At 37.0% G+C, this 14133-nt stretch overlaps 1 protein-coding gene across 2 annotated transcripts in view; it reads right to left on the bottom strand.

Moving 5' to 3' along the window:
* Positions 1-14133, bottom strand: part of INVS (inversin) — a 131594-nt gene that overhangs the window by 103169 nt on the left and 14292 nt on the right. For both annotated transcript variants that reach the window (XM_068974493.1, XM_068974492.1), the window contains exon 2: positions 13230-13396. In XM_068974493.1, coding sequence (XP_068830594.1) covers positions 13230-13396 — 167 coding nt within the window. The remainder of the gene's footprint in view (positions 1-13229; positions 13397-14133) is intronic.

The following is a 14133-nucleotide window of genomic DNA, read 5'->3' as shown; positions in this document are numbered from 1 at the left end:
GCTTTGAAACTTAAAAATTTTCCTAACTTAGATCAAACAAAACAAGTACTTTCAATAATAAATCTAAATGCTTAGTCAGCAGTATTGAGAATTTTTATAATATGCATTATGGACTATAAAGAATAGAATCTTTATGGACTATAATAGACTCTTCAAGATAGCACTTAGGCAGGAAGAACTTAACAAAATATTTGTAATGATAATGACTCTCAGAGTTTGAAGGCCTAGTGGGGTCACTGGGTTTATCTATGCAGTGTCTAGTTTGTACATCATTCAGTTCTTTTGGCATACTTTCTTGAGTCATTTCAAATTGGTCAGCAGAGCTTTGAATGACTATAGCAAAGAGACCATGGAGCTATAGGGATGGGCTGAAGACATAATCCATAACCTACAAATGCTTATTCATACACTCTTGACATTACTGTCAACATACCTTTATTCAAGCTTTCATGAAGATATGCTGTATAAATAATGCTTACAAATGCTCTCAGTACTCAGTATACTACAGAAGCATTTTTAAAAATTATATATGCTTTTGAATGACAAAAATGCACTGAATTTAATTTGTACGTAGTGTACGTATAAGGAAACATAAATGTTTAGCGTTTATCACTGTTAAGTTCATTTCATAGTTTGTTACTGAAATTTAAAGTCATTTACTTGGCCTTGAAGAGGTGGTAATAGGATCTCTCTACATTAGAGAATAAACTAACTCATTTTTTCCAAGTACTTTCTCCATTCATACTACAAATGTATGATACATATAGAAGAATAGCATAAGTATATAGGGATATACAAGAGAAGTGATTTTGAGCCTGAATTAGACACAATAGCATTGGTATCACTTAAATCCAATTCTAGCACCTGTTCTAATTCACTAAGAAATAAAAAATTGTGTATTATTTGGAAGGAACAATTTAGCTAATGCATAACTTCATTTTTTGGGTTAGTTCATGTAGGAGTAAATGAAAGATTTTGTTTTATAAGGAACAATATTTCTAAATGAGTATGGGAGAAAAATACTATCAAATATCCATACTTCATTATTAACTCATCTATCCTTTAATGTCTCTGTCATTTTCTTTTAATAACACTTTAAAATCTTTATCACTTGTTAGTTCTGACAATGAGATGTCAATTTATGCAATCTCTCCCCTATAGTTTCATTTCTAATCTCCACTTAAGCAGTTTACCTTCTAGTGTGATCAAAGACAAAAAGAACCAATGTAGATTTGTATTGTGTGTATGTGTGTGTGTTTGTACATCCACGCTTGAAGATATCGTTAAACGTTACATAGATTTATTATCCAAAGGGATCTCTAATTAAATAAAAAAGGGAGCCTATTTTAGCTACGTCGACTTCAGGATCCATTCTTTTGTATAAAGGGCTTTCACATGCCTTCCCCCTCAATTCTAAAAGCACACGTTCCTTATTCCCTTCACCATGAATAAGGCCGACATTTGACAGCTTCACAAGGCTGACAGGGTTACCCAACAGCCCACCCTCCCTATTCTCAATCCAATTAGACCTCTAATCCTCCAGATGAAAGGCCCAACTGCTCACGTTCCTCATGACAACGACAGCTATTGATTACTTGTCACTGCAGCTAACACCTTCCCTGTCGAGGCTGCTCTGACAGAAGCAAACCTACCAAATTAGACAGCACTTTATCTGCCCTGGAGGCCAAATGGCACAACAAGTAAAGGCTAATAAATGGTATAAAAATGAACAAATCATAACATTATGACAGGCTGATCGTTGCCAGCAGCCTCCTAGCTCAAGCTTGATGTTCTGTTCAGCTTGCTCCTTCTCTTTCTCCTCTGCTCTAACTCCAACGTTGACTGAATTAAAGGCCAGAACAATTAAGGCATTTGACCAGCAAAGATAAGCCAATTGAAGTATCACCAAGGGACATAAATGTCAATAACTGACTGCCATTTGTCAATACAAACATTCTGGAGATGCAAATACTCAGTCCTTCGCTCTCCACTAGGCTACACTGACTCACTTTCCAATGAGAGTCAGCTCAAATGGACAGTCTATGGCTATTTACTAGAAGAAGAGAGGAAAAAAAGAAAAAAGAAATACAGTCTCAAGAGAGGAAGTATTCTATGAAGAACAAGCAAGAGTCATTGGGGTGGGGTTGGAGGGTTGCATGAGAAAAAGAGATAGCAAAGCAGATCTATTGTTCCTTTAAAAAATATTCTGTTAGACAACTGGAAAGTCAGTACATGTTTTTAGTTAAGAATACATACATAATGTAGGGAATGCTGGAAAGCTAATGAAGCTGTAACTTTAGAAACACACTCATTCATTTAATGAACATTTTTTGAGCATGAACCATGTACCAGGCACTGTTCTAGGCAACAGGAGGAAAATGGTGAATAAAACAGACCAAAAGAATCCCTAACTTTTATAGAGTTTACATTGCGGTAGAGTATAAGACAGTAAACAATGTAAAAAATAAAGTGTGTGTATGTGTGTGTGTGTGTGTGAGATATGATACTCCATCATTCTCAGCTGGGTAAGAAAAAGGGGTAGAAATGTAAGATAACAGTGGGTAAGTCTAAAAAACCAAAGAACTACACACACACATAAACAACCAACCAAACTTAGTCCTGAATTAGAATAGGAAATGATAAAACTGTATTTTTATTTAAAAAATATTTCCAAGCAGTGTCTACTGCTATGGCTTAGAAACAATCAACCCAGTAACAATAAGCACCCCTAGACTTAAAATTGTGGTCTCCAAATACATATATGGTGAAAGATTCAGGATGGAACAGAGACTTGAAAACATTCTATGAAGAAGGAGTGAAGGAATAGCAAAACTGGAGAAAAATTTCTTCACTTGGCCATCATGATTATTATCATTACACTGTTGGTCATGCCCCATGGCATGTGGGACCTTAGTTCCCTGATCAAGGATCGAACCTGTGCCCCTTGCAGTGGAAGAAGTGAATCTTAACCACTAGATTGCCAGAGGAAGTACCACAATGATTATTTTTAAGACATGTCGGATCATATCACTTCTTTCCTCAAAACCCTCCAATGCCTCCTCCATCTGGTTCAGAATAAAAACATATTCCTGACAATGGCCGAAAGGCTCAGTGAATCTGGCACCCATTTCTGTCTTGTCCTCATGACCGACTACTCTCCCCTTGCTCACTCATTATCACCACGCTAGCCTCTTTGTTACTCCTCCAATATTCCAGGCATGCTCCCACTTTAAGTCTTTGTTCTGACCGTTCCTCCAGCCTGGAATAAAAGAAAGTTCTTCCCTCAGTTATTTACATGGCTTACTTTCTCACCTTCTACAAGTCTTGCTTCCAATGTGACTGCTTCCATCTCAGTGAAGACTATTCTGACTGCCTTATTTACAGTTCTAATTTGCTTTCCCCAGGTGCCTCTTCCCTGGTTTTCTTGATACCCCCTTAGTTTAGCATTTTGGTTATATTTCTCTTATTATATTAGTAAATGATCATCTGGGCTTTGGAAAAGCTTCATAGTCAGAAGAGCTATAAAGAGGTCTATGATTGGTCACAAGGAAAATGCTGTGTCCAGGGGCTGACAATATTCATATTTTGGGAATAATGAGCCCCCTGATTCCCTCTCATTTCAATTCTGAACAGTAAAATGTACAAAAAACAAGAAGAGAAAATTATATGAACAAATACAGTTCTAAGACACAAGAAGGTAATTAGCAAATTAATGATCACATTTTCTTTGGAATTGATGTTATATACAAAATTAATTTTTAGAAGTTTAAATGAAAGTAAATGGATCTGAAGTTCCTTTTTATCAGCTGTAAAAATATTCACTGGCCCCATGCCCAGAGTTTAAAAGAAATCAGCATGAGTCTAATGAAAAACAAGCTGTAGGTCTCAGGGAAATTCAATATATACTCTTTCTTTTCCTTTTAGTTTCTGATTGGTTTCCATGGGAATCTAGGCTTGTGGGGATCTCTAGTCGTGGAAAGCAGATGCCTGAATTTTCATGGCTTAGTAAAAGTGGGGGTCAGTGAAGAGATAAAGATGATTAGAAAATGAATATGGTAGTAGAAAACATGATCACGTTCGAAACACAATGCTGCAAGCGACATAGTTTTCAAAACACAGCCTGCAAGGCTGTTCTTCTGTGTTTGGGAGGTATTACAACATAAAGAAGAAGAAGAAGAAAAAAACTAATGTAAAGGCATTAGCTCTGGGTTTAAATTCTGAATCTGGCCCATAAGAAAGAAGCCTGTTGGAGAGCAGTTCTCCTGGGTTCCCTTATTTCATGGTTCTCTGCTTGAGCACTTCTTTCCAATAAAGTCTTTTGCTTTGTCAGAAGAGAAAGGAAGGAAAGAAGGAAGGGACAAAGAAAGACTTAGGTACTTTGGCGGGAAGATGACTGGGAAGCTGGATTTCAGAATTTCTCTATGACAGAACCAGAGGTCTGAAAAAGTAAGCTGCAGAAGAGTGAGTTCTCCTTCAGTGGAGCATTACCAGGAGCACTGAGCTGGGAATCAGAAAACACAAGATAATTCCTGAATCTGCAAGTGAAAAAGTGGCCTTGAAGAACTCAAACCAGACCTCAGTTTACTTCTATAGAAAACAGTTAATATTCAACTATTCTAATTGCTAAGAAGCTACTATGAAGGTTTTTTTCTTACTAGAACTATGTTGTTATGGTTGTTCAGTTGCTAAGTCCTGTCTAACTCTTTGCGACTCCATGAACTGCAGCATGCCAGGCTTACCTGTCCTTCACTATTTCCTGGAACTTGCTCAAATTCACATCCACTGAGTCGATGATGCCATTCAACCATCTCATCCTCTGTCAACCCCTTCTCTTCCTGCCCTCAATTTTTCCCAGCATCAGGGTCTTTTCCATTGAGTCAGCTCTTTGCATCAGGTGGCTTGGAGCTGTACTATGTTAGAACAACTCAGAAGTAGTGATATCTATCAAGATTTGCTGACATTTTGTTTCTTGTAACTATGAAAGTAGAAGTGCATTAACTATAGTCAAAGTGTTAAAGAATGGACAGGCTTTTATTTCAAGTCTCAGATTTGTTTAAAAATAGACCAATCTTGGTTTTGGTTGAAACACTCATTTGGTTGGAACACTCAATTCAAAGACCCTAATTATTTGAAATCAGGTTCTAAACTGGAAAACCAGCAGACAGGTTTAAATACAGTTTCTAAGTACTCAGAAGAGGACAAACTTGATACTGGCTTGGAAACCTAAGAAGTTAGAATGTAATGAAGCTAAGATTTTTCAGGTTAAGACTCTCTCTGCCAGAAAAGGCAGCTTAGCTAGGGCTGAAGTCAAATGGAAGAGTACATAAAGGTTGTTAACATAGCCCATCTCAGTCCAGAGGTGGTCTTGAGCAATCATTAAAATTCCAGAATATAAGGGTTTTATAAGATCAGACTTTCTATGTAATGTGGGCATTGCAAATGCCTTTTGGTGCCTTCTTTTAGAAGCATGTACTTAGTGGCTCAGCAGTGTTCGACTCCATGCAACACTATGGACTGGAGTCCACTAGATTCCTCTCTCCATGGGATTTTTCCAGGCAAGAATACTGGAGTGGGCTGCCATTTCCTCCTCCAGGGGATCTTCCTGACCCAAAGATTGAACCTGTGTCTCCTGCACTGGCAGGCGCATTCTTTTATCACTGAGCCACCTGAAGCACACCAAGAGCTAAAACCCCATTTGCTTACACTTCAGATATCCACTGGCTATAGTTTGTGGGAGAGTGAGCGCTTATTAAATTGGTTTTAAACAGACTGAGTGAATACAGTCACAGAGATGCCTGGGAGCACCCACTAAACACTCCAGGTCATCTTGCTGTGTGCTCATACTTAAGAACCACTGGATTACAGCATAGATACAAGGCTTCCAAATAGCTCCTGAGGTGAAGGCTGGGGAAATGTGACCTGAGTGCTTAAAAGCCTAGGCCAGAAACAAACAACCCAATCAACAAATGGACAGAACATCTAAACAGACATTTCTCCAAGGAAGACATACAGATGGCCAAGAGGCACATGAGAAGATGCTCAATATCGCTAATTATTAGAGACATGCAAATCAAAACTACAATGAGATAATCACCTCACATCGGGCAAAATGGCCATCATTAAAAAGTCTACAAACAATAAATGATAGAGAGGGTATGAAGAAAATGGAACCCTCCTACACCATTGGTGGGAATGTAAATTGGTACAGTTGCTATGGAGAACAGTACGGAGAGTCCTTAAGGAACTAAAAATAGAGTTACCATATGACCCAGCAATCCCACTCTTCTGAGAAGATATCCAGAGAAAAACATGGTTCAAAAGGAGACATGCACCCCAATGTTCATTTCATCACTGTTTACAGTAGCCAAAGCATAGAAGCAATCTAAATGTCCATCGATAAATGAACGGATAAAGAAGATGTGGTACATACATAGGTACATATATACAATGGAATACTACTCGGCCATAAAAAAAGAAATAATGCCATTTGCAGGAACATGGATGGACCCGGAGATTACATACAAATATCAGACAGAGAAAGACAAATATCATATTACTTCACTTACATGCAGAATCTGAAAAAATGATACCAACGATTTTGTTTACAAAACAGAAATAGACGCAGACTTAGAGAAGGAACTTGGGGTTGCTGGAGGGGAACTGTGGTGGAGGGAGGGATAGATTAGGATTTTGGGACTGACACATACATATTGCTAAATTTAAAACAGATAACCAAACAAGGACCTACTGGATAGCACAGGGAACTCTGCTCAGTACTCCATAATAACCTAAATGGGAAAAGAATTTGAAAAAGAACAGATACATGTGTATGTATAACTGTATAATTTTGCTGTACACTTGAAACTAACACAACATTGTTAATCAACTAACTCCAATATAAAATAAAAATTAAGAAATTATAACAATGAATAATAACAACAAAAAAGTCTAGGCTAGGAACCATTCTTGTTTCCATTCTCCTTTTGCTGAACTACAAATAATGGTCACAAAGTTCTGGATATTTTATCATTTTTTTATAATAGATTTTTAATGAGGTATAACACATATATAGTAGTGCATACGTCTCAAGTATACAGAGACATCTGTATATGAGTGTAAGATAAGGAAACCAAATGCTGTTGGTGTTAATTTTTCCAGAAAAGTTTCAGAGGTATTCTACTCTTCTTTACTTTTTAAAGCATTAACATGCAAACGTATTTTTAAAACTGAAAATTAATATTTAGTTTTCAGAGATGAATTGAGAATTCTCTTTTATGAATAAAAAAAGAACACTCAACCACAACCTGAGGCTTCTTTAATTTGTGTATTTAACATGATATAATTTTTCAAAGTGGGTGGGTAATATTCATCTTCTTGAAGCCAAATTAATAACTTTCTGGAAGATTAAAAATGCACAGTTATTGACATTTAGTGAGATTGCTAAAGCTTTTTTTTATCCTTATCAATAAATAAATGTATCTGTTGAAATCAGAGAAACAGTAGCTTCCCTGAATCAAAACATTTCTAACAGCTATCTTTTGTGAGAAACCCAGAAAAGGTATGATTGATTTCTTTCTTGGATTAAACTGAGTGTGCTAAATGAAAAACAAACTAGGTACAAACATACAGTATATTGAGATTAATTTTATTCTCATGTGTATAATTTCCTTAGCTGCTTGGACTAATAGTAATTTGTTTCCAGAAAAGTATGTGTCAGAATAACTAAGTCAATCAACACAGTTCAATAAGCTTTTACCATGTATGTATTTTGAAATTGGATAAATGTTTCTAACAAACAAAATGTCTAGCATTTGTATTAATAATGACTTTCTATATAAGTGACACAAAATGTATTCATTCATTCAACCAAGACAAATCAGACACTGTGCTAGATTCTGGGGGATTCAAAAATAAATAAAACAAGTCTCTCATCCGGAACTCCAATCTGGTGGGAAAGACACAAGTAAGTAATAATTATCACACATATGAGACAGTGGGGCTCCAATAGAGATATGAATGAGATGCTATGCAAACATGAGTTTTTCCTATTAATCAACCTAAGATACCACAACATAGTTCATTATCACAAAAAACCCAAAACCATAATAAATAATATATGAAAATGGTTAATCTTTGGGTCAGTAATAATGGCAATGACTACTTACATGTTATGGCTGTTGAAATTTACAAAACACTTAGGTAAATTAATATCACATGTAAGTATATATACTTTACAGTAGATAGGCCAACTTTGTTACTTAATATCTTTTTTGTTATTTAATATCTTTATCCATGGTGTTTGTGAGCAGTTTAAGAGCAGGAATCATGTCTTTCATCTTTGCATTCCAATGCCTAGCACAGTGCCTGTTATACAGTAAGTTTTTAACATATGTTGAATGTATGCATGCATGCACATATATATGAATATCAGTGTTACATAAGTAGCACTTTTGAGTTCACAGATAATAGAATTAAGACAGACAATACTTGAAAAGAATATTTGGTATCCAAAATATCAGATAACTTCACTAAACAAAGGGATGTGAAGTTTAATAGGGCTCAGTATTGACAGTACTTATTTATAGCAGATATATTATTCATTTTTTAATATTCTCTCTAGATGATGCTGTTAAAGCACTACACTTAATACGCCAGCAAATTTGGAAAACTCAGCAGTGGCCACAGGACTGGAAAAGGTCAGTTCATTCCAATCCCAAAGAAAGGCAATGCCAAAGAATGTTAAAACTACCATATAATTGCCATCACTTTACATGCTAGCACGGTAGTGCTCAAAATTCTCCAAGGAAGGCTTCAAACAGTACGTGAACTAAGAACTTCCAGATGTTCAAGACAGACTTAGAAAAGGCAAAGGAACTAGAGATCAAACTGCCAACACTCGCTGGATCATAGAAAAAGTAAGAGAATTCCAGAAAAATATCTACTTCTGCTTTATTGACTACGCTAAAGCCTTTGACTGTGTGGATCACAACAACAAACTGTGGAACATTCTTAAAAAGATGGGGATACCAGACCACCTGACCTGCCTCCTGTGAAATCTATATGCAGGTCAAGAAACAACAGTTAGAACCAGACATGGAACAACAGACTGGTTCCAAATTGGGAAAGGAGTAAGTCAAGGCTGTATATTGTCACCCTGCTTATTTAACTTCTATGCAGAGTACATCATGCGAAATGCTGGGCTGGATGAAGCACAAGCTGGAATCAAGATTGCCAGGAGAAATATCAATAACCTCAAATATGTAGATGACACCACCCTAATGTCACAAAGCAAAGAGGAACTAAAGATGAACCTCTTGATGAAGGTGGAAGAGGAGAGTGAAAAAACTGGCTTAAAACTCAACATTCAAAAAACTAAGATCATGGCAACTGGTCCTATGACTTCATGGCAAATAGATGGGAAACAATGGCAACAGAGACTTTCTTTTCTTGGGCTCCAAAATCACTGCAGATGGTGATTGCAGCCATGAAATTAAAAGACACCTGCTATGACCAACCTAGACAGCATATTAAAAAGCAGAGACATTTCGTTGCCCACAAAGGTCTGCTAGTCAAAGCTATGGTTTTTCCAGTAGTCGTGTTTAGATGTGAGAATTGGATCATAAAGAAAGCTGAGCATCGAAGAATTGATGATTTTGAACTGTGGTGCTGGAGAAGACACTTGAGAGTACCGTGAACTGCAAGATCAAACCAGCCAATCCTAAAGGAAATCAGTCCTGAATATTCACTGGAAGGACTGAGGCTGAAGCTCCAGTACTTTGGCCAGCTGATGCAAAGAGCTGATTCGTTAGAAAAGACCCTCAAGCTGGGAAAGACTGAAAACAGGAGGAGAAGGGGATGACAGGGGATGAGAATGTTGGATGGCATCACTGACTCGATGGACATGAGTTTGAGCAAGGTCCAGGAGGTGGTGAAGGATAGGGAAGCCTGGAGTGCTGCAGTCTATGGGGTTGCAAAGAGTCAGACACGACTGAGCAACTGAACAACAACTACTAGGTGTATAAACATGATACAGAGCAGATACTTGGCAACTATATCTCCTGGATCCAACTCTTCCTCTCTCTTGGCCTGAACTATAATGGCTTTTATGTACCTCCATTCTTATCCTCTTCCAAAGTAGCTGCTAATGACTTGTGAGGAATCTGTACTCAGGTTTTCAGGGTTTGCTTTTCAAGTTCCAGCTACTGCTAACACCAAACTCCACCTGGATTTTTCCATCTTTCTAAGAATCCTGCTTCCTGCTAGGGCTGCATTCTTTTACATTCCAATTTGGAAAACACCTTAAAGGAAAAAGCCAGGATGAACGTGGAGCTAATTTCACAAGCTTCCCTTCTCTGAATGATCCTGCCTGTGCTGACTGTTTCCAATGTCTTCAAACAACATATTTGTTAAGTTTTCAGATGCTTTTGGCAGACAAGCTATTCAAAAATAGGGGTTCATGGTGAGAACTTATGCTTAGTCACGAAAGTGTCTGGTTGGTAGCTCTTTACTATGATTTCCTTTTCTATATCTTTAAATATTTCTTTTTTATCTATCTTTAAATATTCCATTAAATATTCCATCTGGTTACTTTATATTGTGTTTTTAATGTTTTTGATAGAAATTTGTTTATTGTTTCCACTGACTCTCCTTGACAGTACATCGCTTCCCTATGTGTCGGTGATTTTTCACTGTGAGATCATATTTGGTCTGTTTTAATTTATATGGGCAGGAGGAGAAGGGGATGACAGAGGATGAGATGGTTGGATAGCATCCCCACCTCAATGCACATGAGTTTGAGTGAACTCCGGGAGTTGGTGATGGACAGGGAGGCCTGGTGTGCTGCAGTCCATGGGGTTGCAAAGAGTTGGACGCGACTGAGCGACTGAACTGAGCTGAATATATATGGGAAGTTTAAGGTGAAGCTATTTTCTCTAAAGAGAATTTGGGTCTGTGACTACTGAAAGGCAGGTTGGGCTACAGACCTGGGACATCTCCAACCGTTTTTGAAAATTATTTCTAGATCCTCCACCATCTTATTCCTGCTTGAACTATACTATCTCTGGTTCTAAATAATGGTGCCTTTGCATGACACACAAAACCAAACACAACACCCAGGTCTGATGTGGGCAGAGTAGAGTATTAAAGAATGATTATCACCCTTATTCTGGAAATTCTACTAATACCAGTATAACTTAACTAGTATTCTACTAATACTAGTTAATACTATACTTTAAGTATAACTTAAAGATGTATTATGACTCTTGGCAAACACACAAATACACACAGCAACACAGAGACGGGGGAAATGCATAATTATCAGATAGGTGTGAGACTGTGAAAGTTGTTATTTATAAAAATCAGTTATGTAAACTGTGACATGTAAATCATAGTTCTATTTATTCTTTGACACTAAAGAAATCACTACCAAAAAAATAAAGGAGAAACAAAAAGCAAATGGAAACGATGTGCGGCATCTCACTGAGAGACTGAACAATTCCCGCGACTGGCTGTGCACTCCCCTTTCAACTTTTTCACACTGTACCTCTACAAAATGTCACATGATTGGATCATCAACTCTTAAACTCTTTTTTTCTCGCATGATCCATTTAATGTGCAATTAGTTTCCCCTTACATTTTTGAAGTTGAGTTTTAAACCTAAATGAATCACAATGAAAAAAAATCTAAAGTGTATTAAATTCTTAATACTGGGGCTATTCCCAATCTGAAATGTTTATTTTTTTATGATAACAAGTTAAATAGAGTTACCCTTCCTGACTGAATACTTTTAACAGCTGACAAGCTTAGGTGAAAGGTTATAGATACCTCAGCAGTAGTTAAAAGAGAGATTGAAAATGAGGGAGAATTCTTTTAAATTACTGTAATGAAAAGCAGATTCAAGAGCAATAACTTTGGAAATAACCTGACAGACCCAACTGATAAGCGCATATAAGTAGCATATTCAGAAGTACACCGTAATGTCAATCTTTTTTTATGCTTTCAACTAATGAAAAGGTATTTTTCTAACCCCTCAATTAATCAGCTATATCTGGTTCACATTTTTTAATGGGAAATAACTAATAGTTTCTGCTGGATCTAACTAATTTTCATTGCTTTTTGTTCCAAAAATACGTATCTAAAAGAACAAAGAGAAAAATACCAGGCACCAGAAATACATTTTATAGACCAAAATTTCATGGTGAGAAAAACTGTTTTCAGGTAAATAAAATCTTCAAATAAGTTTAGAAGCTTCCCATTTAAAAATTGTTTTGATATGCTTAATCCTAAAAGAGCTGAGCTCTTAACAAGCCTTTAAAAATTTGAAATAATTTATACTAGCAATATAGTTTTAGATTTTAAAAAAACTGAAAATACATTTCAGAAAATAAATTTCTTTTATGCTTCTAATGCCACATATTTTACAAGACTACAGCTTTTTATTGTAAAAGTAACACTCACTAAGGAAAACATTTTAAACAATGAGAAGTACTAAAATTCATATATATTCCCATTATTTCAATCCAAACGCTACTGACAATTATTATTTTTAGGCTGTGCTTCATGTGTATGGCTTCTGGGATCTTAGTTCCTGCTGCTGCTGCTAAGTCGCTTCAGTCGTGTCCGACTCTATGCGACCCCATACATGGTAGCCCACCAGGCTCCCCGTCCCTGGGATTCTCCAGGCAAGAACACTGGAGTGGATTGCCATTTCCTTCCCCAATGCATGAAAGTGAAAGTGAAGCTGCTCAGTCGTCCGACTCTTTGCGACCCCATGGACTGCAGGTAGTTCCTGACCAAGGATCAAACCCATGCTCCCTGCAATGGAAGCTCAGAGTCCTAGCCACTGAACCGCCAGGAAATTCCCAAACCCAACAACTACTGACAATTTAGTGTGTGGTAGTTTTCTTTCTTTCTTTGCCTTTTCCAATGCATAAACTGACTTGAAATATAGTTTAACATAATCCAATCATACTATCCATATAATTTTACTTCCTTTTCCCCAGCTTAATCTTAGATAAGAAAATAAACTTCATTGCTTGAGGAACTTGAATAAGTGATGGTTATCTGTGCTTACTCTCTGCAGTTTAAAGACTGCATTTTTTTGAGAAAACATATGAAAATAAAGTTATAAACTGGAGATTTCTTTACCATCTGTCCATTGCACAGTTCCACTAATCAATTTACAAATACCACAAAGCAGGTTTACTCTTCAGAATAATTTGACTTCTCACCTTTTGAGCTGCAAGATGGAGAGCAGTTCTCTGGCTATGGTCAGTTTTATTAACATCTGCTCCTGCCTTCAGCAGAGTATCTGCACAATCCAGTCTGTCAGCCAACACACAATACATAAGTGGTGTTCTCCCAAATTGATCTTCTTTGTCTTTAAGGGCAGAGTTCCCTGTGAGGACAAGAAACAAATCACGATACTTGATAATTATTGTTGTTATCACTAATATAACTAGGAACTATATTTACTAGCTGTTTCTCATCAAGTACTGGGGTAAATGCATTAAATATACTACCTCAGTTTTACTCCCCCTATGAGAGAGACAGTCATAGTCATAGTCATAGTCATAAGTTGCTCAGTTTTGTCCGACTCTTTGCGACCCCTTGGACTGTAACCTACCAGGCTCCTCTGTCCATGGGATTTTCCAGGCAAGACTACTGGAGTGGGTTGCCATTTCCTTCTCTAGGAGATCTTCCCAACCCAGAGATCAAATCCCCATACCTATATTATAGGAAATTGAGACTCAGAGGAGTTGGGTAACTTTTTCACCTTACACTGAAAGTAGATGGTGAAGCTAAAATTCAAACTGAGTGTTGACTTTAAGCAGTATGTTCTTAACTACTATGTTATACTAAATTAACATTTTGAGATATGAGATTATTTTTTTCCTCCCTTACTCTTTGTCAAAAAAAAAAAAAATACTTATTTAATGTAGACCATACACTGGGCACTGTGGTGTGTTTCTGAGAACCACAAAAATGAGTCATGATTGACTTTCTGTGCTAGACAATAAGGAACCAGCTTATAATCCTCCTGCTAATTAAACTAAACACTCCAGGAAAAATAAATGAAAGGTGGTGAAAGGAAGGCAAATTGGCTAGAGAACAAAGAAACTCCAGGAACAATGT

The sequence above is a fragment of the Capricornis sumatraensis genome, chromosome 6 (assembly GCF_032405125.1).
Source record: "Capricornis sumatraensis isolate serow.1 chromosome 6, serow.2, whole genome shotgun sequence".
NCBI lineage: Eukaryota > Metazoa > Chordata > Mammalia > Artiodactyla > Bovidae > Capricornis > Capricornis sumatraensis.
The sequence above is the reverse complement of the archived record's forward strand: the minus strand, read 5'-3'. Positions and strand labels throughout refer to the sequence as shown.